The following is a 27638-nucleotide window of genomic DNA, read 5'->3' on the forward strand; positions in this document are numbered from 1 at the left end:
TACTTATTTGGGACAGATAGGAAGGTAATTGATTTCTGTAATAGTAACCCTTTTATCCCGGCAACCTTGCTGTAATTGCTTATTTTGTTTACATAGATAACCACGCCATCTGTGAACAGAGCTGTATTTCTTCCTTTTTAATTGTGTATTTTTGTAAGGTTTTGCTTCATTAGTCCACAAGCTCCCCGAGGATCAAATTCTTGTTCTATTTGTCCTGTGCTTAATACTTATTGTTTTGCTAGTTACGAAATGAAATTTCAAGGTACTGTGACGCTAAATAATTTAGACAATTGCTTGCCTGCTAACGCTTTCCTAGGAAACGCTCAGGTTATGGCTTCTGTCATGGAATGTTGCGCTGCTTTCGCAGATTCATGTCGACCAAAAACAGCTGAGTTCTCGTATCAGAATCATCAACTCTCAGAAATCAGTTTGTGTTTTTAGATTAGGACGTGGCTTTCATTTTTTGTGCGATACCGAGAGTAGCCGCCAGCAGCCAATGAGCATTCGCTCTGGGAACAAAGGGTAGTAAAAGGCGGCGGGGGCTATCCGGGAAACGTGGCGGGAACCGGGGTCTCGGCTCCGGGCGGAGGAGGTCGCGCACGCTGCGCCGCGTTGTCATGGGGACGGCGCGTGCGCCTGCGCCTGCGCGGCGGAAGGCGGGGGCAGCGATGACGCGCAGGGCGGGCCGGGAGGTTCGCTAGTCCGGGGCCAGAGCGAGCGGGCGAGAGAGCGGCTGGAGCAGCGTTGTCCTCGGTGCAGGTGAGCGACCGCGCGGGCCCTGAACCCCGGGCCCCGGCAGGTCCTGGAAGCTGCTCGGGGCACCGCCCGGCCTCCTACCTTCCCTCGGCCGTCCTGGGTCGCGTCCTCGGCGGAGTCAGGACGGCCCGGGCGGGGACCGACCGGAGGCTACGACGGTTAGCAGCTGAGCCGCGGCTCTTGGAGGGGGCGGGGAGGGACGGGGTTTGGAGCGGGTGTGTGCACAGGAACTGTCCCCTGGAGGTCTGGTGACTCAGCTCTCCTTTGAGGATTTCCTTCTAATACTGGGCGGAGGGAGGCTGTGGACGTGGAAAGTTTCCAGTTCCCGAAGTGCAGTTATGGAGCCGTGGAGTGTGTGGGGTCCTCTGTTGTATTCGTCCTGTCTTCAGACACAAAGCGGTGTTTTTTCCCTTAGGTAAATTGCTTAGAAAGTGTAGGGTTTGATTCTTAACATGCACGCATTATACCAAGAACAATGTTTAAAAACTAAAGTTACCTTAAAATAGCTGCTGACCTGGTAAATGGCCATGTTTTTGAAATGTAAAGGTGATAAACAGATTTGTACATTCATTTTCTCATTTTAAGGCTGAGGACAGACTGAAAACGTATCTTTCAATCCTGTTAACAGCTTAGTTCCTTGAACTTCTATGTCTTACGTGGTACTTAACATTGCTGACCCAATGGTGTCTGCCAGGAAATAAGGAAGTGGAATGACTGAAGGTTTCGGTAAACAATCGCTCCATTATAACTGAAGTTATTTAACTTTGGAGGCAGGTTTTAGCTATGTGCTGAAACCATTAAAGCGGATTTAAAACTCATGAACAAGAAGGGACCGATGAACAATTAAATGCACTTTTTAATTAAGCAGTCCCTTAAAATAGGCATGACACCATTTTCCTACTGTTCTTCCCAGATCTGATGATAATAATTGCTCACTAACTAGAATGCATGGCCTTGTCTTTTAGCCACTGCAAAGATATCAACTATATCTCTGTTGTAGCACAGCATTGCTTTCTGTTTTTTCAGCTCTTGAGTCACCAAAGCACAATATTGATTCCAGATCTCAACTATACATAGGTTCTGTCAATACTGTTGGTTAATTTTTTTATTTCCCTGGTCACATACCTTTATCAATTTGAGTGGTTTCAAATGAGTGTGAGAGAGTATCCATTTCTGTTCCTTGCTAAAAGAGAATTTTTTGTTTAGGTTTATAAGCACTAAATAGAATATTCATTGTAGTGGATTTTGAAAAGTGCCTACATTACTAGTTCCTTCTGGTCACGGTTCTTACGTGTTTGTCCCGGTTGGCCTCTGCAAAAGATGCACAGGCAATCTGGAATACAGATAAAACTGTGAAGGAAAACCGTAACACCTCCTTAGTGTGATGGGGTGGGTGGGGGGCCGTCTAGCACTGCAGGACTGAGTCTTTCCTGCCCCGTGGAGAATCTTGTTTCTCCTGCTCAATAGAAATATCATCTACAATGTCACAGCGTATATGATCAGGGCTTTCACTCTAAGCCTGGAATACACCAGCGGGTCTTACATCATCACCTTTCTCCTCTAGTTCTCCTCTCTGGAACCGTGGCTGATTTTTATTACACTCAGCAACAATGACAACAGCAAACTAGTTTTCCCAAAATATCACTTCCCTTGTTTGAGTGGTGAGTGGGTCAAAGGCCCAAGGAAACAGCACTGTATTGCTCTGGGAGTGTTGAGGGACAGAGAGGAGATTCTTAGCAATCTAGAATTTACGTCATCAGTCACTAATTTTTCCAAATGATGCTAAAAGCAAACAAAAACCCTAAAATAATAAAAATAAAATGCCTACAGGAATAGTAGGATTGCTCAGACCAACCATGCGGTAGTGAAACGGAGCATTACTCTCAGCCCTTCCCAAAGTAACTGTCCTTTCTAGAAGGCCCCGGGCCTACAGATAACATGTTTGTAGTCCTTTTTGCTGTTGTCTTTAAGTTTTGAAGAGATTCTGGTATTACCCAAATCATTAGAGAAACATATTTGCAACAGAGGATATTTTCTAAAGCCTCCCTTGCATTGGGCTCAGGACTTTCATAAGACCAACCTAGTATTCTGGTCTCAGCCAGTACGGGGTAGGCCAAACCTGCTTGAAGGGCTGCTTGTTGAAAGCCTTGGTTCCTTAACTTGGTTCAGCTGCTCTGAAGGCTTCAGTAACTCCACAGGTGGAGAGGACTTTGGGTGCTGGTTGACCTGGGGAGCCTCCTGGATGGGAGACGTAGAAGCAGAATTGTGTGGTGGCGTTGGCACACGATGATTTAATAGGAATTGTAAGGGATTAAAACGAGAGCTTGTCACTGCTGTAATGGTTTCAGAATTCTCTTAATTCACATTGGTCATCGTGAAATTCTAGTCTAAGGTAGTTTAACGGATCTGCAGAAAGAGCTCAATCCCTTTGACACTTGGAATCAGATCAGAGACTCAACCCCTGTGACTGGGGGTGGAGGAAAGTATAGGAAGCCTGGGAACAGCTTCTGGCTAACTGTTCTGTATCCTGGAATCTGACTGCCAGATTCAGTCTCACTTTAGGGGATACGGTCGGTACAGGTCGCATAGGTAGAGTAATAATTGGCTTTGCTATAGAAATAGTAATTAAATGACTCACTTCTTGCTTGAAAGGGGTCGATTTGTTCTTCCAGTTGTGGTATGGAAGATAAATGCCTGATTTCATCCCCCAGTCATGAGTAACACTTAGCCTGAATGATTTTGTTGGATTTTTGGGGCACTGTTGCTTATGTAAAACTAAAACGAGGGGACGCAAAGCGGCTGGAGCCAGTCTTGATCCTGCAAAAGGAGGTCGTTGAAAACCCAGTTCTGCCCGAGCAGCCTCTCCTGCCAGGACCCCTTCCTGTTCGTGTCAGCTGTGGGAGTTTTTTGTGGCCTGGGAAGCTGGGGCTGCACGGGGAGGTACATGGGTGGATGTGCAGGAGGCTGGGATCGCTGAGGGAGGCAGAAGCGTTGCATGGCTGTCCTATGCTGCCTTCTGCTAAGAAGGGACTTCATTCTGAAGGAGCACTGTGAGGGCAGAAAGTGCCATGCTTGATATCTGTAAACATCTCATTCGGTGTAGCGGGTAAAAGGTTGGCTGGCTGTATTGAGGAGAAGCAGGGCGAGAATGCAGAGGGGGCTAGTGTGTGGCAGGGTGTCAAATCAAATCCTAGTCAGAGAAGCCAGCCTCATCTTGGAGGGAGGGGCCAGAAGGGATATCCTTTGGCTCCAGCTCAAAGTAGATTAAAGTTCAGAGGCCTGAAAGAAAGAGAAGTTTAAGCAAAGGTTGTTCACCAAGAAAAAGCTGCTCAGTTAATTGTTAATATGGAGAAAAAGAAAGAAAACACAGCTGGGGGCAGTGATTGGCCTAAGGTGAGAGAGCATCCCATTGTCATGCAGGGGGCGGTGCTTTCCTGTGAGGGAGGATGGAGACCAGCCCTCCACTCCATCCTGCCCTGTGCCTCAACCACCCCTGTTTGGTGTATCTCTAGTCCATTTGTACACCTATAATAAACTGGGAAGTTGAGTAGCATTTTCCTGAGGTTTGAATATTTCTGTCAAATTACGAAACTTGAGGATGTTACAGGAACACTCGGTTTATAGGCCATCATGCTGGAACAGAACTTGTTAATCCCACCAGGTGAGAGTAAGACCACTACCATAATTATTGGGTCAACTTTGAAGCAAGCTTTATTATAAATACTGGCCAGAACAATGAACACTGGCCATGTCCACACCTGGGATTCCCAGAGAATGACTATAAATCAGTAGTCAGGTGCCTATAAAGGCAAAGCCCACGAACCCACAGGGCTATGACATACTTCCACCTTCATCCACTGGGGGCGAACATCATTCTGCCTGTGCACTTCTCGCCTATGTGCAAGCAAGCACGGCCTGTGCACTGGGCAACCAATCTTATTTACAAAAGTGAAAATCAGCAGCTTGTTCCCTTCCATGCACAGACGCTGCCAGCATTCCGGGAAGTTCTCTGTTTTTGAGCAAATGAGGCTCACAAGTTAGAAGCATTTTTGTTTTATAGATCTCTAAAGCACAGTAAATTAAACTTAGAACTTTAGCCTTCAGAAACTTTCAGAGGCGAGAAGGGACTGAAAGTTTGCTTTAAGACTATGCCTAGCTGGGCGGTGGTGGCGCACGCCTTTAATCCCAGCACTCGGGAGGCAGAGGCAGACGGATCTCTGTGAGTTCGAGGCCAGCCTGGTCTACAAGAGCTAGTTCCAGGACAAGCTCCAAAGCCACAGAGAAACTCTGTCTCGGGGGGAAAAAAAAAAGAATATGGCTAAAATCCCAAATCTGGGAAAAGAAGTGACTCAAGTCAAGAAACCCTGTACATAGCAAATCAGAAGTGTCAGATGAGCAAGTGAGATTTGTGAGAGCCACAAGAGAAGGAAAGCGCATCATGTGCACGGGGCCTGGGGGCTGGCGGTAGAGCTCAGCGTAGCCTGATGGGCCAGGGAGAGTGCTGGAGTGTGCATTCAAAGTGTCGAGAAGCCTTCTGCACAGCCTTGTCTTCATAGACAAAGTAGCTGGAGAAAACGGTGAAGAGACTTTCCCACCAGGTCTGCCCTTTAACAGGTGCTAAAGGGAGTCTACCAAATGGCCTCTGATAGAGGATGTTCACCAACTGTGAACACACGGGACCTGGGAGGTGACTCAGCTGTCAGAGGCTTTTGCCTCACAACCCTGACAACCTGAGTTTGATTCCTGTAACCCATGGTGGAAGGAGAGGTACCAATCCTGGAAATTGTTACCTCCTCACACAGGTGGTCGGCTGTTTAAACCCTTATGGTAACCACAGAGAGGGTTGTAAAAGGAAATGGAACAAATCAAAAGTGCGTAGCTAGACCACACACAAATGAGAGAACGGTGAGAAGAAAGGAGAGGCAGATTGCTACAAGATAGCAAACAGCAAAGTGTTGGTCAGGAAGTTACTGGGTATGGAAAGACAACTGCTAACAAGCCAAAAAAAATGACCAAGTGGAAAAAGTCAGCTGTCTATGCTGTACAGGAGATGCTATAGAGACATGAGCTGGTCCAGGTGCAATGGTAAACCAAATAAACCAGTAACTGGATCATTTTTCTCCTCAATAAATAAAAAGTGCACTCACTGATCAACCTCTGCTTAAGCTTCTCTTTCCGCTGGGCCAGTGGTTCTCAGCCTTCCTTATGTGGTGACCCCAACCGTAAATTTATTTTCTTGCTACTTCATAACTATCATTTTGCTACTGTTATGAATTGTGATGTACATATATGATATGTAGGATGTCTGATGTGTGACCCCATGAAAGGGTCTTTTGAATCCAAAGGGGTTGCAACCCATAGGTTGAGAACCACTGGTCCAGGCCTTTAATGTCTCTCAGCATGAGCCAGGTATGGCCTTTCATTCTGATCCCTCCCCTCTAAGTTCAGTAATTTGACAGAAGTACTCAAACCTCAGCAAAACACTGCTTGTCCTTCCCAGTTTACTATAGATACTATTTTTCTTCCTTTTGTTTTTTTGAGACAGTGCTTCACCGTGTAGCCTTATTGTCCAAGTAGACCAGGTCTGAGTAGACCAGGCTGCTCTTAAATTCAGGAAGATCTGCTTGCCTCTCCTGAGTGCTGGGATTAGATATTATTTTATGTGGTGGGTTGAGCATGTTTTGTGTGCTGTGGTTAGCATAGGACCCGTGGTTCTCAGCCTGTAATTTACAACCCTTTGGAGGCCAGAAGACTCTTCTGCAGGCGTCATCCCAATTCATAACAGAAGGGAAATTAGTCATGAAGTAACAATGAAAATAATTTTATGGTTGGGGTCACCAGAGCATGAGGAGCTAACTGTATTAAAGGGTTGCAACATTAGGAAGGCTGAGAACCACTGGCATAGGACACTCCAGAAACAAAGGCGTGGTGGTGAATGCAGAAGGCACCCACTCAGGAAGCAGTTAATGCACACACTATCTCAGAGTCTTCAAATACATAAAGCGAATAGGGCCAAAGGAGGAACAGATAGCAATGTAATGGATTTTGGAAATCATATCTGATAAGAGTGTGTGATATGTCTGAATGTATCCACTCCTCCAGAATTCATTGTTTAAACCTGTGAGCACCAAGATGAACGTGGGTCTTTGGGACTGAGATTTTTGAATTCTCTGCTCTTAGGAGTGGAGCTGCTAACCTTAGAGACGAGACTCCATAGCTCTGTCTTGTGCCTTCTTCCATGTGAGAACAACGAAGAGTTGCTGTTGTGGCACAGGAAATGATGTTTGGCTGTAGATGGAGCGGCGGGCTGTGTCCCGCCACCCAGCTAGCTTTACCCAAAATAATTACACGGAAACTGTATTCTTTTAAATACCGCCTGGCCCATTAGTTTCAGCCTCTTATTGGCTAACTCTCACATTTTGACTAACCCATATTTAGTAATCTAGATAGCACCACGAGGGGTGGCTTACCAGGAGAGATCTTAACCTGCGTCCATCTCGGAGAGGAGAGGCAAGGCGACTGCCTGAAGCGTCTCCCCAACTCTGCTTCCTTTCTCCCACAATTCTGTTCTGTCTACTCCGCCTACCTAATTTTCTGTCTTCTTAAAGGGCCAAGGCAGTTTCTTTATTAATTAACCAATTAAAGTCCTCCATCATTTGGCCTTGTTCTTGAACTTTCCAATGTGCAGAACTTTGAAAAATAAGTTTGTATTTATAAGTCAGCCAGCTCCATTGATTTTGTAACCTGAATGGATTAAGAACCTAATATCTAGACTGTAAGCAGAGCTATTACCATTAAAAAATAATTATCCAGTAAATAAACAGACAATGGATTTGAATGGGCATTTCTTCTTAGACAAAAGATGTAGATGTTACAAGGTCCGCAAGTAGCCAGGCACATGAAAGGATGCCAGCATCATTAGTTGTCGGGGAAGTGAAATTCCTACCACATGAGATGCTGGTTCACTCCTGGAGTGGCTGTTCTCAGAACCACAGACTAGCAGTGAGGATATGGAGAAATTAGAATTCTTTTTTTGTTTTGTTTTGTTTTGTTTTTCGAGACAGGGTTTCCCTGTAGTTTCTAGAGCCTGTCCTGGATCTAGCTCTTGTAGACCAGGCTGGCCTCGAACTCAGAGATCCGCCTAGAAATTAGAATTCTGAGAGTATAAAAAAATGTCATTCTTTTAGAAACCAGTTTGATAGTTTATAAAAAAGTTAAAGGTGGGCTGGAGAGATGGCTCAGATGTTAAGAGCATTGCCTGCTCTTCCAAAGGTCCTGAGTTCAATTCCCAGCAACCACATGGTGGCTCACAACCATCTGTAATGAGGTCTGGTACCCTCTTCTGGCATGTGGGCATACACACAGACAGACTTTTACATAATAGTATAATATATTAAATATTAGTATACATAATAAATAAATATTAAAAAAGTTAAAGGTTAGGTGAGTTACCATATTGATTTAGAAGTTATGTTCTTAGCTATAGATACTGAAAGAAAGGCATATCTATCCAAAAACCTCTAAAGTGTGCGTGCGCGCGTGCACACACACACACACACACACTATTTAGCAGTAATGCAAGAGTACTAGCATTATTCATTATGGCCGCAAGGTACAGATCAGAAGGAGTAAACATAAAGTGCCATATAAAAATTGTAATGTATTCGGCCATAAAAGGATAAAAGCTCTGATAGATGTCATGACAGTGATGAACCTTTAAAGTATCATTTGCAATGAAAGAAGCCAGACAAAAGGCTATGCTTATATTATGCTAGGCTTAACTTAAAAGCTTAGTGTTAGGCTGGGTGGTGGTGGTGCACGCCTTTAATCCCAGCACTCGGGAAGCAGAGGCAGACGGATCTCTGAGTTCGAGGCCAGCCTGGTCTACAAGAGCTAGTTCCAGGACAGGCTCTAGAAACTACAGGGAAACCCTGTCTCGGAAAAAAAAAAAAAGCTTAGTGTTATCATGCCTTAGAAATTGTTGATGTGGGTCATAGATAGCATAGCTGGATAGGACTGTTGGTTGCCTTCCTCCTTTGGAAGCTTGTATGGTATCTTCTGGTACCATGAAGGTCAAGGTTAGTCTTTGGGAAGGAGGCTTTCAGGTAAGTTCCAGTTCAGGAGTTTCTAGGCCCTGTTTCTGGAATGCATGGTATCTTCAGCAATAGGAACATTTTTCCCATCTATAGATGGGCAGTAGCAATCGGCTGTATGCTTTGGGAGTCTCATAAACAGTTGCCTTAGTTAGGATTTCTGTTGCTGTGAAGAGACACCGTGACCACATCAACTCTTAGAAAGGAAAACATTTAATTGGGTTGGCTTATAGTTCAGAGGTTTAGTCTGATATCATCATGGTGGGACATGGCGGCATGCAGACAGACATGGTGCTGGAGAGGAACTGAGAACTGTACATCTTGATGTGCAGGAAACAGGAGTGAACGCTCTCATTGATGTAGCTTGAGCACAGGAGTTCTCAAAGCCCATCCCCATGGTGACACACTTCCTCTAACAAAGCCTTACCTCCTAATAGTGCCACTCTGTGTGGAAGCCATTTTCTTCCAAACCATCAGAGTAGCCCTGTTAAAAATAAAAGGTAATAATTTTTTTTGTATCTGTTTCCTCAAGATAAAGCCATTGCTTTTAAAGAAAAACCAAACAGATGGCCTATGTTAGTTTTTCCCTCATGTTGACACTGCATACTCTTTGCTCTTGGCTCGTGTTGTTAGAAGGTAAAGTATCTTGTGAAAAGTCATTTCCCGACCTGTTTTGCTGGGGGCAGTGTGTCAGCCAAGCAGAAGCCACATGCCTTTCTGTGATTGTCACAACTTGGGAAGAAGGCAGCTTTCCTTGTAAATCTAAAATCCTTGATGAAGTAGTTTGGTCACTATGGGAACAGAGAGTTTGGTAGCAACTGTTGAATGCTAACAACTATGATATGCTTTAAATAGTCCGTCGTTTGGCTTTTGAACATTTATGTTGGTGGTATTATGGTTGGCCATATTTATGTGCTTAGTGCTGGTGCGCGTACTGTGGGCATTTCTATGACATTTGAATTTTTTTTTCTTTAGAAAAAAACCCTGCAAAATGTCTCTTTACCCATCTCTTGAAGATTTGAAGGTAGACAAAGTGATTCAGGTATGTGTGCTTTTAATTTTAAATTATTTCATGACGTGTCTACTCGTGAAACGAAGCGGGACGCGTGCACTTGTTGGTTCCCCCCCCCATCTGCGTAGGTCTGTTGTAGACCGCAATGTTACAAGAAGGCTAGAAATTCTTTTTTATTTCTCCATATCTATTAGCCCTGGCATGAACAAAAGTGTGTGTCTGTGTGAGTGTATGTGCACATGCGTGCTTTTATGTGCCACGGACATGTGAGTGCAAGCTCTTGTGAGACCAGAAGAGGTCTCCACTGGAGCTGGAGTTGCAGTTGGTTGTGAGCTGCCAGGCTCCAGTCCTGGGAACTGAACTTGGGTCTGCTTCAAGAAACTATACTCTCTCCATCTTCACCTCTGAGCCATCTCTCCTGCCAGATAGTAGTTCTTTAAAATTTGTTCTACTATCTTTAGAGTGCTTAATTTTCTTAGCACAGCTTCACTTGCATATAACTCATGTAAGTCAGAGGGTATAACGTAAGCAGTAGTATTGTGTAAAGTTGGTGCTTTTGTCTTGACACCATACTCGGGCGGAAGGAGAATGAACAGAATAATAATAGCAGCTCCAGTGTCCTAGGGACTGACCTAGTGGCACTGGTTGGGGAAATTGCTCTGTGGACAGTTCCTTTTCCTACATCAATCAAAGAAGGATATTTAGCCCCTGTGTGTGCAGCTGAGCTGCTGAAGAGGGATGCTCTAAGCTGCAAGTGGCATGCTCTGTCGTTGTAAATGCCCGTCATTTCTCTCTGTAGTGTTCAGTTTGCCCATTCCTGTGGTCATTTTCACAAGTTCTTCTGAACAAGCACTCTTCTCAGAAAGCTGTTATCTGAGCTACTCAGCCTCAAAACAACATTCCATCTCTACATTAAGGACTAGCCACACAGATTGCAAAGAATGATCTTTGTCCATGTTCTTAATAGCTGTGTGTAGAACTGAACTTTCGTTAACCACAGCTGGCTTTTAGCAGGGGTTGTTCTCTTAGAAAATGCAGAAAGCGGGTGATGTTGACAGAGGTTCAGTGTTCTGAGCAGAGAGCTAACGGCAGGGAGGTGGCATGGGCCTGGGCAGAGGTCGCACATGGCTTTTCTTTCTGTTCCTTTTAGATTTCAAAACTTCCTAGTCCAGCTTCTTGGGCTACTTGTTCTGCTTTGTATCTACTGTGGGTGACTCATGGTTTTTATTTGTTTTTTTTTTGTTTGTTTGTTGTTTTTTATCTTGGTGACCTGGCAACAAGAAGTTAGAGAAACTTCTTGTCGTCTGGCCCTTTGCTCCGCAGTCTTGACTTGGCGGTTCACATTTGTAAAGTATTTAGTAGCTATTGGGCTGTAGCTCTCAGCAGCACATGGTCCTAGAACCCTCCTTTTCAGTTCAGACTTTGACAGCCTGTGTCGTTCACTTCTTAAAGGTACTCCTAAAATTTTTTATTTATAGATTTCCTTTGGAAAATAAATGGCTGCTGCTGAAACTCTGAGTAAGACTTCAATTGTTCACTTCTTTCGGGCAGCTCTAGATGTAGCCTGAGCCATGTGAGAAAGATAAGAAAATATTTTTGTTATTAATAGAATTTTCTTTTCCAGGCTCAGAACGCCTACTCTGCTGGCCCTGCCACCCAGGCAGTTCTGGTGGATGTTTCTGCTTCTTTGCCTCCAGATGGAAGTAGGTTCATACTTTGGGCTCCTGGTCTTTGGACAGAAACATATATAAAGCCTCTCTTTCCCCCTGAAATGAAGAACCTAGGATTTTGACATGCTGTATGAATTTGTGATTAGCGATCTAGTAGCAATAAGGAAGAATGGTTTACTAAAGAACTAACCCGCATTCACTCAAGAGAGTGGTCTGTGAGTAGGGCATCCTAGAAGTTTACCTTAGTTTATCCATAGTCCTTAACATTGTCTGTTCTTTAATGGGAAGCCCCGTTCCCTGGGAGCTCCAGCTTTCCCGGCTTCTATAGCTGCTCACAGACATTCTGAGCTGCTTCGCTCTCACCTCTGCCAGGAGCGTGGGAAGCTTCCAACTGTCCTCCTTTGGGTCTTACGTCAGACTCCATAAGCCACAACCTACCCCCTCCTGATTCAGGGGCCTCAGGACAGCCTCTAAAAGACATTGAGGTACAGAGTAAATGGTGAATTCTAATTCTGTTGTCTTTCATCTTCTGTGTGACCATTCAGTATTATTCTTTGGAATGAATCTACTCTTAAGTCAAAATAGATTATAGAAAAAGATTTTAAAAATAGCACACTTCCAAAAATGTTAAATATTGTTAATGTTTAAAAATTCTGTTTGCCTGATTCCATTGTTATTCTGAAAGTGGTAGGGAATAGTCAGTTTACAGGCTTTGACTTTTCCCTGTTAGCTGAGAGGAACCATCACATGCCAGAGCTGTTTATGGAGTGAGTTCAGCAGTTGTCACAGAAATACTTCGGTTGTTCTCAACAGAAGAATTCATGCCATAATCCCCATATTTCTAATGCATAGCGTTATGTTAAGAAACAGAAAGGGCTAGATCATTTATTTAGAAAAATTATTTTTACCTTTGAGTAGTCACCTCTCTACATCCTCTATTTCTGTCTCTGGATTTTATATCTGTACTGTGAACATACACAATGTTTTCTTATTAGAGAAATGCGACAGCCATTAGCGTTGGGTGGTATTGTGTGTGAGTATCCAGCAGGAGTCAGAAGCAGACAGGAGGATTTGCACAGGTTTGCTGATGGCTCGCACGCCTTATTCTGTATCTACTTACTTATTTCAACTTTAAAGTCCTGCTCTCTAGCCCTGGCTGGTCCCAGACTTGTGTCAGCCCTGCTTCTGCCACACGGGTGGAGCTCTGGCTTGTAGCCACGCACCCCACAGCCAGCTCTAGACCACGGTAAATGAGGGACTTGGACACCTGCAGGCGTGGTCTGTGGGCGTCCTGAAGCCAGTGGCCTGTGGCCACAGAGGGTGACTGCGCAGGAAAGCTCAGGCTGTCTCAGGACTTTCATGTGAAAAAATTTATGGATTCTTTTCATTCTAATTGTGGCAGAGATGGGAAGATGTCCTTCCGTTTTATGGATCCTTTAAATGTTTCTAAATCTTTGTATCTTAAATGCGATTTTTTAAAAATAAAACACAGCCCACAGTTATTATTTTGAATATTCTGCCAATGCCTTTTTCTTCATTTGTTTATTTTAGATCTCTACCCTAAACTGTATCCAGAGCTTTCTCAGTACATGGGACTGACTTTAAATGAAGAAGAAATATGTACAAATATGCCTATGGTCTCTGGAGCACCAACCCAAGGGGTATGTATGTACAGTATAATTCGGACATATAAAATGCTGTTTATGTGTACATGTACGCTCTCATTCACAGCAAACTTACTATTTATAAATTTAGAGCTGACTTCTCAGATTTTAGCTTTTCTCTCTTTCTCTTTTTTTCCCCCCTCTGGTTTTTGAGACAGGGTTTCTCTGTGTATCCCTGGCTATCCTGGAACTCACTCTGTAGACCAAGCTGGCCTTGCAGAGATCCGCCTGCCTCTGCCTCCCAAATGATGGGATTAAAGGCATGTACCACCATGCCCAGCCTGATTTTAGATTTCTTTATAGATGTATTTCTGAACATTGTCGTCCACTGTTGAATTTACTGGGTCTTTGTCTCTTTTTTGCCTTTTGCATTTTGTCCTTTCCTAAGACATTGTGACTGGGCCTCTGCCATGTTTCCGTTAGTTTATCCTTTCTAGTCGTGGGACTCTTCTGACGCTGACTATACCTTTACCCTCCATGTCTCAGCACGTCCTGTTCCAAACAGTATTGCATTGCTGAGGTTAGTCATCAGAAGTATACATTTGCTGTGTTACTTTGCTCACAATTTTAATATTTTTCTTACAATTAGAAACCAAGCTTCTTGTAATTAGATGGAGGTGCTAGGCGTACATATAACATATAGCACTTGATGTGATTATAATTCATGGCTGAGCCCACTTTTGTCCTCCTGCCATAATGTCATCGTTAGTACAGTACCTGACATTTATTTATTGAAATTTCAGTATTTTTTGAAAACCTACTTGTATTTGTCAGGATCCAGCTAAAAACATAGTATTTGAACTGTGGTAATTTAAGGAATTAGGTAACTAGATTTCCAGAGGAAAAAGTAGCACCCAGGTGGAACTGCAGAAAGCCAGCTGCCATCCTGGGGTGCAGTGGATGAGACGCTGGAACCTAGAAAAGCTTAGGCTGGACCTTGGGAAGCGTTTCTGGCAGCTGCAGCCCCCGAGGGGTTGGGCACGTTGGCAAGAGATGGCTCAGTGGCTGCAGTATTTGAGGAGGAGCTCCAGAGCATATGAGGACTTCTGGCTCCCTTGGCTTCCACACAAGTGGCACATACTCAGAGATACACATGTAGACGCATTATATAAAAGTGAATCTTAGAAAGGAGGTATGGAGAAACATAAAGGTTAATTGCTATATTTATAGGAGATTTATCTTCTAACAGAAAAAAGCTAATTATAGCTATTATTTTAGTGACTGGCTCCAGGGCTCCAGTTAATATATCTGACCTCCACTGTCAGGTCTGCATTCTTTGTTCCTTTAATTTAATCCAGTGTCCCTGCCTTTTGCTCCATTTCTTGCCACTAAGGTAATCTTCCTTTAGAAGTGGCTGTGTTTGTAAGACTCTTTGGTGTGCTCTTTTCTTTCTCTATCATTTTGCTGTGTTTAATTTGTTCTGGAGATTTTTGTTAACTCTTCACATAGTGACTCTTTCATCTCACATACCATATAGTTCTTTTTGTGTTCCATCTAGTTCTCTCCCCCAGCTTTATTAAAATGACGTACACTGAAGGTGTACAACATATGTATCAATTTGTGTACATTGTGAAGTGTTCCCACAGTCAAGCCAATGACTGTACCATGTCTCTCCCCTCCTAGATGTGTGCAACATTTTTAAAAAATATTTATTTATTCATTATGGATACAATATTCTGTCTGTGTGTATGACTGCAGGCCAGAAGAGGGCACCAGACCTCATTACAGATGGTTGTGAGCCACCATGTGGTTGCCGGGAATTGAACTCGGGACCTTTGGAAGAGCAGGCAATGCTCTTAAACCACTGAGCCATCTCTCCAGCCCTGTGTGCAACATTTTAGTGTATATCTGTAACACTAGCAAATTTCAGTTACACAGATTAACAGCATGGCTACTGTGCCCTCCATTAGAGCCTGAGACTTGTTTTATCTTTCCAGGTCTGTATACTTTGTCCATCTCCCCATTTCACCTCTGCCCACTGCTTCCTGCCCCCCCCCCCCCCCCCCCGTGCCTTCTGGCCTTGTTTTCATAGCCGACTGTACTATCATTGCATCTCTGACATACTTCTTTAGTGTGACGTCCTTCAGGGTCGGCCATACTCGCCAGCTGCCCATGTTTTCATGGCTTGAGTCGTGAGTCGTTGTGTATTTACAGACAGACAGCATTTTCTTTATTCATTTATCTGTTGACAGAGACTTGTTTCTAAGCTTTGGTCACTGAATAATGCTGCAGTGGACATGGGATGCAGACATCGTTGGGATATACTGATTTTGTTTCTGTTTTGATATTTGCCCAGAAGGGGCTTGTTTGACCAGTGGCAAATTTGCTTTCATTTTATGAGGATCCTCCATATGGGTTTTCATAATGGCTATAATAAGGATATTCAGTGTATGACAATGCACAAAAGTTTACCAGCACTTCTGTCTTTTTGGTAGATACACTAGTATGTGAAGAGACAATGTCATTTTCTGGTTTTGATTTACATCTTCTAATGATCAATGATCCCTTTCCCATACCCATGAGCCATTTGTCCTCTTTGGGAAATGTCTTATGTAGGCAGGTTGCCCATTTCTAAGTTGAGTTATTTGCTCTTTTGCTGTTGGGTTTTGAGTTCTTTCTACATCTATATGCTTGCTCCTTAGTACATGACTTGCAGATAGCGTCTCCATTCCCATGGTTTGTTCATGGTTCCGTGAATGCCTCTTTAGCTGTGAACTTTTTTGTTTGTTTTGAGGCTGGGTCTCTCTATGTAGACCATGCTGGTCTTGAACTTACAGAGATCCACCCACCTCTGTTGACACCATGCCTTGCCCCAGCTGTGAAGAACCTTTTTAAATTTGATATAGTTCTAGTTAACATATTTTTGCTTATACTTCTGGTTTGAAAATTTAAAAAATACATTGAAAATAAGTATCAAAGAGATTTGTGTTTTCACCTAGCCTTATGTTTTCAGCACATCTCAACACTTAGGGTTTTTATCCACTTGGAGCTGGTATGTATGTTTGGTAGATCAGCCCCAGTTCCATTGCACTGCTCTTGATGCTTCACTTTGCCCAGTCCCATTGTAGACACATGTCAAGAGTAGCTTAATATCAAGTTTTCAGGTCATCTGTTCCATTCCTGACTTAAGTCCTTGTTCTTATTGAGCTTATTTTTAATTTGATAATTTTATGATTGTACCACAGAAATTCTCTGGAAAATGCTTGTTGCCAAAATCCTGTGTGATCTCTTAGTTCTAGGAAAGTATGTTTGAAATGAAGGCAAACAAGCATAGTTGTTGGTGAGGAATATCTTCTGAGAAATGATACATGTGTTGCTTTCAGATCTGTGCCAACTTAATATGGTGTACTTACAATCTGTGGTCGTATGACCTCATTGGACAACGCAGCCTTTAGAGACCGCTGCTACTTACATTGGTTGGCAGCAGATGGCGTTCATACGCAGAGTGCCAGTTGACCTAAAGTAACAAGCTGGAGCAAAGCCAGAGTCTTATCTGTCAAGGATAATGGCATCAATTACTAGAGGAACGAAGAAATGCAAACCCATAAATTGTCTTTATTGTAGAGATCGGACTTCCCCTGAGGGAACTTGTTTGTGGAGTCGTGTTTGTTAGCACTAGAACTGAGCATGCTCCTGTTTTCTGTAGATTACTTTTCAAGGAAAGGGTTTCTAAATACTGACAAATTGGGTATTTTTTCCAGCAGTTGGTAGCAAGACCATCCAGCGTGAACTATATGGTAGCACCTGTGACAGGTAACGATGCTGGAATTCGGAGAGCAGAAATAAAGCAAGGGATTCGTGAAGTCATTTTGTGCAAGGATCAAGATGGAAAAATTGGGCTCAGACTTAAGTCAATAGATAATGTAAGTATATTCCTTAATTTATTGAAATAGCCATGAAATACTAACATTAAACAATTAGAAATGAAAATAGTTTGGCTAGCTGTAATAACACATCTGCAGTGAAGAATATTGTGAATCTGCTGACTTTAATTTTCCATTTGGAGACGGCCTGTTTTGAATTTGGAGACGGCCTGTTTTGAAGAAGCCATGTTGGAGCTTGTAAACAGGTCACTGGGTTTACAGAAGCCATATTACAGAGCTTGTGTGATAGAATCTGGGCTTGACATAGGACAGCACAGTAAAAGTAAAGGGAAAGTTGACGAGTGGGGATTGGCTGTGCATTTTAAACCAGTGCCTTAGGGCTCGCTATAGCTGTGAAGAGACACCTTACAAAGGGGACATTTGATTCAGTCCATCCTGGAAGGAAGCATGGTGCTGGAGAAATAGCCAGATGTCCTAGTCTTGGAGGCAGCAGGAAGTCCACTGTCACACTGAGTGAAGCTTGAAGAAAAGACCTCAAAGCCCGCCCCACAGTGACACATTTCAAACGGAGTGTGGCCCAGATTAAAGTGTGCCCTCCAGCCTCAAGGTCTGGATTAAAGGTGTGTCAGCCATCCTCCTCCTCCAACAAGGCCCTACCTCCTAATAGTGGCATAAACCCTAAGGGTTTATGGGGCCAAATACATTCATACTTCCACACTAAGTGATAATTAATTTGTGGGATAGTTTTGCAAATTTGTTATTTCTGTGTATAAAATTTGAACCTGACAGGCCATTTGTGAGCAAGTTCTTTGTAATTCAGGCAGTGAATCCCCCTTGTTATAGTACAGACATGAAACCAGGTTTTTCAGCTATGTCTTAAAATGTTATGGACATGGTGGGTCCCAGAAACCTCGGTTTATGATTTTTTCTTTTTTATAGCCATTATCTTACTAGAGTCTGTTTCAGTCCTACTGCTCCTTAGTTCAGTGAGCCCAGCTCTGCACAGACAAAACACACGTGACACGCTCTCTAGCTGACTGAGGCCGGTGGTGGCAGGAAATGGCAGCGCCACCTTTCCACTTGAGGGGCTGAGGGCATGATTGTGTGCAGCCCTCAGCTCGTGGTCAGGACACGTCATTGTGCCGTTGTAAGCCCTGGCCTCACCGAGGTTCTCCTTCCTCCTCCGTGTGCACAGTACACTGCAGCAGAGATGCTTAGGGTCCTCTGGCATCATCCTCATCTGCTCAGCAGGGAGCCTGTTCATACCACCTCATGGTGTCTACCTGCCTTAGATTGTAGGGAAGATCTGACCGTGCAGATGTGTCTGCGGGTCCCTAGCCCTCCTCTTTTATGTTTGTATTTGGTTCAACATCCGATTGAATTTACATAAGTATGACTATCTGAGACTTAGTTGTTAGAGGTACTTTTCTGAATTTTATTTATAAGCATCCATGTTATAGTTACTATGCTTATCACTTTAGCCTGTTTAATCCTAGCTTTATTGATACTTTAAGAGATAGTAAAATGGTCTTTGAGCTAAAAACATGGAATTATTACCCCAAACTATCATTCATTTTTAAAATGTATTTAATTTTATGTTTTGAGTGTTGGTTGCACGTATGTGTGTACACCACATGTATGCCTGGTACTGAAGTTAGACAGTGACACCAGCTCCCCAGGAACTGGAGCCACACATGGTTGTGAACCACCATATTGGTGCTGGGAACTGAATCTGAGTCCTCTGTAGCAAGTGCTTTTAACTGCTGAGCCATCTGCCCAGGCCTCAGACTTTTACTTTAAGCAGTAAAACAACTCAGCAGACAGGCGGTGCTTGGTGTGATCAGTTCCTGCATGTAGAGGTTTGCACCGGGTAAAGCCTAGGGAGGGTGATGTGGCCGAGGTGGCTCAGGTAAGACTGAGATCTATTTTTTGTTTTGTTTTTCAGATGTTATTGCTTTAATAAAGTTTTGTTTCTTTTTAAGGAATGACCTGACACACCACACAATACTAGGAAGATTTCTGATCAGCTACCTTTTAAGCCATAGCAGTGGTAAAGATACATTATTTTCTTTTTATCTAGGGTATATTTGTTCAGCTAGTCCAGGCTAATTCCCCAGCCTCCTTGGTTGGACTGAGATTTGGGGACCAGGTACTGCAGATCAATGGTGACAACTGTGCGGGATGGAGCTCTGATAAGGCTCACAAGGTGCTTAAGCAGGCATTTGGAGAGAAGATCACCATGACCATTCGTGACAGGTGAGCTGCGACCCAATGTTGAAAGTGCAGATTCAAGCCTGCACTTTTTAGGGTTCTGTAAATACAGCTTTCTACTTCTGCTTTTTTTCTTCTTTTTTCCCTTTTTCTTTTTTTTTTAAAGAAAATGTTGATTCGTTACAGTCTTGCAGTTGTGGGCTGCAGATTTTTCTTACATAGTTGGATTCTAGGTTTTGCATATTTCCTTTCCCACACTTTACTAGTCTGGATGTATGTGCTAGAGGAGGTACTGACACAGTAAAGCAGCTGCGGCCCCCTCTGCAGCCCACTGTTCAACATCCCGGGCCAAATCTGGTCTCTGGCATGTTTGTGCAACTAAGTAAAAGAGGATGATAGTCTATTTTTATCTTAAAATAAAAATGACATTCGTCTAAAAAAGTTTTACTAAATTCCTAAATATATCAGAAATTGAAAATGGAAATTTGTAATTTTTTTAATATCTAAGCAGAATTTCATAAAGTTGGATCAGGGCTAGCAGGGTGTCTCTAGTTAAGAGTTCACACTCTTCTTCCAGAGGAAGGACCCCAGCTGGGAAGGGCCCAGTTGCCTGTAACTCCAGGGGCTCCAACACCTGTTTTCTTCATAGGCACCTGCACTCATTCACAGGGCCACCTACGTCATTTTAAAATCACATGTTGAAATTAGCCAGACCCACAGTCTCAGTGAATCTGAATACTCAGTTAGAGTAGCTGTTTGGAACAGAAGCTATGGACCTTCTCACTTGATTTTATATTTTCACTGTGGAATATACTGAGACCCAGCACCATAAACAAATCTGTGAGAGTAGAACTAGGAAAAAAACACCAACTAGTTATTTCTATTTGTGTGCAACTCAGGTTCACTACCTGAATTTAGTCCTTCCTTGTGCCCTCATATTTACTCTTCTTGTTTTTAATGTGTGTGTCAAGTACCTTTGCATATGTGTGTGTATATGTTTATATACACACAATAATATATGTTATATATTATTACAATATATAAACACACACATGTATATTATTGGCTAGGTTCTGCTTATAAAGAATGTGTTTATTTCCTAAGATTTTGTTACTTTGAATAATAGACATTCTAAGTCCACTTTTCTTACAAATTTTATGAATACATTTTACACACATGTGCACTCACACATGCAGATTTTGCCCGTTCACCTTTTGATGGACATCCAGGTTAGTTCCGGTTGGTTGCTATAGTGAATAAGTAGCACTAAATATAGATATCCACAGTAGGGTATGGAGTCTCTGGGTGCCTGCCCAGGAGTGAAGTAGTGGGATCACGTGGTAGTTCTATTTTTAATTTCTTGAGAAACTTCCATACTTACTTTCACAGTTGCTGTATTAGTTTGCATCCATCCCCCATTTTTTGATAATAGCCGTTGTGATGAGTTAACTAATATTCCAAAGTAGTTCTAATTTGCATTTTCTTGGTGGCTAGTAATATTGAACCCTTTTTTTTCAAGACAGAGTTTCTCTGTGTAGCCCTGGCTGGAACTCACTCTGTAGACCAGGCTGGCCTCAAATTCACCTGTCTCTGCCTCTCAAGTGCTGGCTGAGACTAAAGGTTTGCACCATCTTTGTCTGGCTGAACTTTTTAAAATAGCTACTAGACATTCTACATTTTTTAAATGTTTATTGAGTTCAGTTGCCCATTTGTTGATTGGTGGGTTTATTTCCTTGGTATTTCTGTCTGCAGCTCTTTGTCAGTTCTGGAGGTCAGCCTCTTGTCTGAGGTGTGACTGGTAGGCGTCCATGCTGTGGATGGTCTGCTCTGCAGGACAAAAATACTTCACTGTCAGGTGGTCCCATCTGTCGGTACTTGGGTAGTTAGTTCTTTTGCTAATGGTGTTCTAGTTCTAGTTGACTCCAGTATCTTGAAGAGCATCTCCTATATTTTCCAGAAGTTGGAACGTTTTAGATTTTTATAAGGTTTGTGTCCATTTCTATTTTTGCACAAAGTGAAAAACTTTATCCCGTTCATCTGCAAAACTAGAAATCCAGTTTTGCCAGCATTATTTCTTGAATAATTATTTCCCCATGATATGTTTTTTGCCTCCATTGCCAAAAATTACATGGTCCTAATTTTACCATCTTTTTTATGGGCCTCAGTTCTGTCCCATTGGTCTGTCTGTTTTTAACGCCAGCACTAGGCTCTTGTTTTTTCTTTTCTTTTTTAAATGACTACAGCTATGGTGGGACCTCTGTGGTTGAGTATTGTAAACCCCGCAGTGTTCTTCCTTCTTTTTTTAAAAATATTTATTTATTTATTTACTTATTTATTTATTTATTTATTATGTATACAATATTCTGTCTGTGTGTATGTCTGCAGGCCAGACGAGGGCACCAGACCTCATTACAGATGGTTGTGAGCCACCATGTGGTTGCCGGGAATTGAACTCAGGACCTTTGGAAGAGCAGGCAATGCTCTTAACCTCTGAGCCATCTCTCCAGCCCTGTTCTTCCTTCTTAGGATTGCTTTGGCTCTATGTGATCTTTTCAGGTTCCAAATGAATTCTTGTTTTTTTTTCCTAAACCTGTAAAATCTGATATCAGAATTTTGATCGGTATTACATTAAATGTGTGAATTAATTCTGGTATAATACAGCTATTTTCACAATATTAATTTTGCCAATTTAGTCGCATCATCAGCTGTCTGCTGCCATTTCCTTTTTTAGTATCTTGAAGTTTGTACTGGGAGAGGTCTTTTTCACTTGTTAAATAATTTTAAATATTTTGCATGGACAGTTTTTTTTTAAAGTTGGACCAATAGGAAGGTACAGCTGTAGAATTTCATAATATAAACATATCAGGTGGCCTTAAAATTGCACAATGGCAGGATTGCCGAACATAAGCAAGTAGTACACGCGTGACTGCGCCCGAGGCGGACCGCTCATGACCTTCCTTTCCAGTCAGGCTTGCGGAAGCTCCCTCTCCATGCTTGTCTTTTTTTTCCTTGTAATTTCTTACCACAAATTAGAGCAAAGCTTTGCCCGTAATGCCAGCTCTTGAGAAGATGGGGCTGCACATGATGAAACCCTGGTTCATGAACCCGAGAGCAGGCGTGGTGGCTCAGTGGGTGAGGCGTGAGTCTGATTCCCGACTCACATGGCGGACAGAACCGACTCCTGCACCTTACCCGTGTGCGTCCCGTGCATATCTCATAAATAAGTGAAACAAAAGACAATGTATAAAATCTTCAGAACTGAGATGTGAAAATACAATAACATTTTAAAATCTAAATGTCCTAAGATCAGTTGGCTCCCAGAAGTGCTGAAGGTATTCATTGATTTAGTTCAAAGCCATGTCGTTGTTAATGCAGGTAAAGGAAAATGTATTGATAACTCCACTAAGCGCTGTGTTCTGTTTTCTTAAACTTAACAGAAGGATGTTCGATTAGCAAGTCAGTCAAGTGATGAGACTGAAAAAGGCTACTGAGGTGTCCCATGTCATAATAAATTATTAGAGACAGTTAGCACTTCATATAACAAAATATCCATGTGGCAGTTTGTGGTGTGTCGTGTCTATTGAAATATGAAATAAGTTTCAGTGTAGTCCAACCCTTATGCTTACAGGCCCTTTGAGCGAACAATCACTATGCATAAGGACAGCAGCGGGCATGTGGGCTTTATCTTTAAAAGTGGAAAAATCACATCCATAGTGAAAGACAGTTCTGCTGCCAGAAACGGCCTTCTCACCGATCATCACATCTGTGAGATCAACGGGCAGAACGTCATTGGCTTGAAGGTAAGGAACGCACTGGACCCCGGTTTTGGTGCCATTTTATTTAAAAACAACAACAAAAAAAAACCCCATCATTTAGGTGGCATGACATTTGTGATGACCCTCAAACATTGAAACTTGGTCGGAGTTAAGTGTAGGAGCTGGGGCTCTGGCTAGCTGTGGTCTTGGACCATCACAGAAATAATTCTGAGATGTTTGTTACCTGAAATTTTCTTTCCCGTACCAAGGTGGCTAAACTGTGACTTGGTACTCAGTCATGCTCGAATTCTGTGGGCAGGGACATTTTTAGACATTCTGAATGCATGAATGTCCAACTTTCCAGTCTCGAAATACAGAAAAGGAATAAGTCTTGGTATATGTTAATACTTTGTTTTTATAGTTTTTCCTTAGTTGGGTTTTTATTGCTGTGAAGAGACACCATGACCATGGTAACACTTACAAAGGAAACCATTTAATTGGGGGTGGGTCACTTAACAGTCTCAGTGTCCGGTCCATTGTGATCACGAAGGGGAGCATGGTGACATACAGGCAGACATGGAGCTGGCTACATCTTGACAAGAAGGCGTCAGGAAGTTGACTCACACACTGGGTGGTATCCCGAGCATATGAAAGTTCAAAGACTACCCCCACAGTGACACACTTCCTCCAGCTAGATCACACGCCACCTAACAGACCCCACTCCCTTCGGGAGCTATTTTCTTCCAAACCAACACATTCTACTCCCTGACCTCCAGAAGCTTTCATGCAGTCTCTTAACTATAATCCCCTATACAATCAAAAAGCAGATCACATACGTCCAACATATAACAGCACAGGTTATACGTCACCATTCCAGAATGTAGGGAAAGGAGCATAGTGAAGAAATACTCAAAACAAAGCAAGCCTGAAAACTCCAGACTTTGCATCTCCGTATCTGATGTCAGAAGACTCTCATCTCCAGTAACTCCATTTAGCTTTGTTGACTGCAGCACACTTCTTTCTCTCCCTGTTTCCACTCCCTGTTAGCAGCTCTCCTCAGCAGGTGTCCCATGACTGGTATCGCTAACATCTTGGGTCTCCAAGGCAATCCAGGCCCCGTCTTCACACAGTGGTTATCTCTGGGCCTCCATTCAATTCAGGGACAACCCTGACATGTGCCTGGCCTCAGCGGCTTTATTCCAAAACTCCTTTATTTTATCCTTAGCTCTAAAGCCAGAATCTTGTTCTGAACTGCCAAGGTCTGCTGCTTACTGGGGCCGGAACATGCCCTGTTCCCCTTTCAATTACATCTTCACCAGCTTTCTGTCTTTCACTGCCTAAGCTTGCCTGTCCTGAAACTAGCTCTGTAGATCCGCCTGCTCCTGCCTCTCAAGTGCTGGGATTAAAGGTGTGCTCCACCGTACCTGACTCTAAGCTTTTCTTCAGTTCCTTTTCACAAGTTGGAGACTTAGCTGGGTGGGACCTTTCCCCGAGGTCACTACTATTTTTATTCCATTTAATTCATTTATCTCCTTTAACAGAGGATTTAGCTCCATTCCACTTCCTGGTACCCCTTTTCTCAAAATTTACATTTTGTAATTTATTCTGCTCTGCTTGCACTTTTTCATTATAAACTTTCATTAGAGTTACCAATAAAACCACACAACAGTATATTAGAGTTACCACTAAAAACCACACAACAGTGTCTATACTAGGCTGTTTTGAAATTCCTTCTGTCATGGGAATTAATCCAAAACCTCACTTTAGTCTCAGGCAGACTCTTCATAGAAGGTAGCCACTGTCTTCAGCAAAATATCATAAGAGCGATTTTGAGGCAACAGACTAAAATTCTTCACTGAAACCTTTTGAGCCAGCTCCTAACATTTCAAATCATCAGCACCATTGTCTTCCATGCTCCTACTAGTATGTATGCCTCATTAAGCAGGGCTTAAAGCATCCTACTGCTTTCCAAAGCCAAAGTACCATGGTCCAAATTCCTCCAAACATATACATGGTCAGGCCTATCACAGCTATACCTCAATCCCTGGGACCAACTTCTGTCTTAGTTTGGGTTTCTAATTTGCTGTGAAGAGACACAGATCAGTCCTTTAGGGTCATGAAGGGAGCATGGCAGCATGCAGGCAGACATGAAGCTGGCTCTATCTTGACCAGAAGGCAGTAGGAAGTTGACTCTGTTTTTTTATAGATTTTGATCTATAAAGTTTTTGTGGGCTTTTTTTGTTTGTTTTTTTGGAGACAGGAACTCTCTGCATAGCCCTGGCTGTCCTGCCTCTGCAGTGCTGGCTCAAAGGCATGTGAAACCATGCTCAGCTTATAAATTCTTGAATTAAGACTATCTTAAAATCTTAAGGTTTTAAGTAAGACCTTAATTCATAAATTCTAGAATATGATTGACTGTATATGGGGCAAGCTATCCATTCTCGAGTGTGGAAAGGATTTTGTTCAGTACCCTCAACTTAATTACCAGCTTAAAAAACATGGGTGTAAGATTAAATTTAAAATTCAGACATACCAGGGATTGGGACTACAGAGATATCAGCAAGACATCGGCAAATATAGTATGAGTTTTACCTAACAATTACAGTTTTATCTGTATTAAATTCTGTTATGTTTCATTAGGACTCTCAGATTGCAGACATACTGTCAACAGCTGGGACTGTAGTTACCATTACAATCATGCCTGCTTTTATCTTTGAACATATTATTAAGCGGTAAGTGGACAGCTCTACTTCACACTTGTGGTCACCTGACACAAATGTAAACACTACTTTCAGTCTGCAGTTCTGCTTACCAGAAATATAGTCATATTATAGTTACATATTATAGTCATATAGTTATGACGGGGATTTCTCGGCTGTGCGATAATTCTTTCCGGTGTCTCTCCAGAGGCAGAGAGGTGCATGGTGCTTACTCTTGTCCTCTGAGACTGAGAGTACATACAGTGTATGCGAGTTAATAAGGCCAGCAAGGGTGAGTCTGTCCAGAGCTTTCCAACTCTCTCTATAGTTACCATGATGTCTTGGAAGCCTTTCATTCAGAGTCTTTTACATAGCATGTGAAAGAGAGATTAGGAAGATATATAAGCATAACCATTGTAATGAAATCTTGATCTATTCGGGAAGAATGCTATGGGAAAACAGACTTGATTGTTTTGTAATTTTTTTCTTTTTAACTATTGGTAGGTCCCTTCTCCCCTTTTTCTTCTGACTCATCATAGCCTTGCTATAATTAAACTGCCAGTCTTAACATATAGGACTCGCACCTTCTCTAGCATGTCTACCCTGGTGTGGACAGTCTCAGACAACTCAGTATCAGTTCCTTAGCTCTGAGCTCATTTAAGGACCTTCTCCTTCTCCTTCAGACTCATCGATGACAATAGTGCTAAAGTGGAATCGGGGTTGTCTTGGATTAACATGGCATTCTTGAAATAAGTCATCTGTTACATGATTGGCTCTCTTGTAGGATGGCACCAAGCATTATGAAAAGCCTGATGGATCACACCATTCCTGAAGTTTAATAACCCTGTACAACTTACCACAGCTGAATGTTTCCAGTTTTCTTCTTCGGCAACTTCTAGATTTTGCATATGAAGCTTTCCCAAAGCCAGGGAGAATATGCTGCATGGGGACCTGTCTATCTTCCATCATGGCTGGGAACCTCACGCTATCTGACGTCTTCTTCAGAGTTAAGATAGGTGTAGCCTTATCCTGGTTTTACAGATGTGAAACTTCCTGACTTTCCTAGAATCGTTTCTTTACTGGAAACCTGATGTTTTTATAAGCCATTGTGGTTAGGATGACTTGACTGGTGTAGACTTAGCTGTGGGAACTGGTCACCTTTGTCCTAGATAAAGCACAGTGCTAGTCGTGTGCTTCAGTTCTGTGGCACATGTGGACTTTAGAACATCAGCATATAGTACATTGAGGATGACTGCCTTTGATAGTTACTTTTTTTTCTCTGTATGAGTGTGTAAAATTCCAGTTAATCAACACTGGTTTCATTCCACAAAAGCATTATACAGTGTGTGTAGTTTGCAAAAGACTTTCTGATTGTCACTGAATTTTTACTACCTTCACTTAATGTGCTTCAACTGCCGCCTTAACTACAGTAAGCATTTAGAATAAAAGCCAAAATAGAATTATTGCTGCCTTCTGAGATGTTAGCTCTCTATTAAGCTGGTATACGCCAGCCCCAAGCAGCTTACTGGCAAAGCAGAGCTGCCTAGTTGTAGAAGATTTTTCTAGTTGCTGCATAAAGGAAACGCCTACAAGTTGCCGTATTTCTTTCTGAAAAACAAATCACTATATATTTCATGTAAAAGTTGTTATATAAACAGAACAAATTTTGGAGTCTCCTTTTCACTTGTAGATTAAGTGGGCAATGCTTAGATTGGCATTTGAACCCTAACATTATGTAACTTAGCCACTTTGGGTAGTCTTAGACTGCTTCCCTAGCCGTTTTAATTTGTTCTGTTTCCTGACTCTGTCCTCTAAACAAAAATGACAATGACACTTTATCTTGATTTTTTTCTTTTTGCCTATCCTAGGATTTTATCTGATATCACCCTATTAAATGTATACAATGGTGAGTCTTCGTCTGTGCTATTTCTTCAGTCTCTGAGCAGGCCTAGCG

The 27638-nt window shown here is 42.5% G+C and overlaps 1 protein-coding gene across 3 annotated transcripts; it reads left to right on the top strand.

Annotated features, from left to right (window-relative positions):
• The first annotated feature begins 667 nt into the window (after positions 1-667).
• On the top strand, positions 668-27594 carry LOC119826122 (syndecan binding protein). 3 transcript variants are annotated; one of them, XM_038347158.1, is made up of 9 exons: positions 668-759; positions 9825-9891; positions 11486-11564; positions 13083-13192; positions 16897-17058; positions 19100-19275; positions 22859-23030; positions 25626-25717; positions 26469-27594. In XM_038347158.1, the coding sequence occupies exons 2-9, from the start codon at positions 9841-9843 to the stop codon at positions 26521-26523; spliced, it is 897 nt and encodes a 298-aa protein (XP_038203086.1). In that variant the 5' UTR covers positions 668-759; positions 9825-9840; the 3' UTR covers positions 26524-27594. The 3 variants fall into 3 exon arrangements, with proteins under 3 accessions (XP_038203086.1, XP_038203088.1, XP_038203087.1); XM_038347160.1 differs by having other exon boundaries at positions 16900-17058; XM_038347159.1 differs by lacking the exon at positions 668-759 and adding an exon at positions 792-914.
• Positions 27595-27638: the final 44 nt, after the last annotated feature.

The sequence above is a fragment of the Arvicola amphibius genome, chromosome 11 (assembly GCF_903992535.2).
Source record: "Arvicola amphibius chromosome 11, mArvAmp1.2, whole genome shotgun sequence".
Taxonomy (NCBI): domain Eukaryota; kingdom Metazoa; phylum Chordata; class Mammalia; order Rodentia; family Cricetidae; genus Arvicola; species Arvicola amphibius.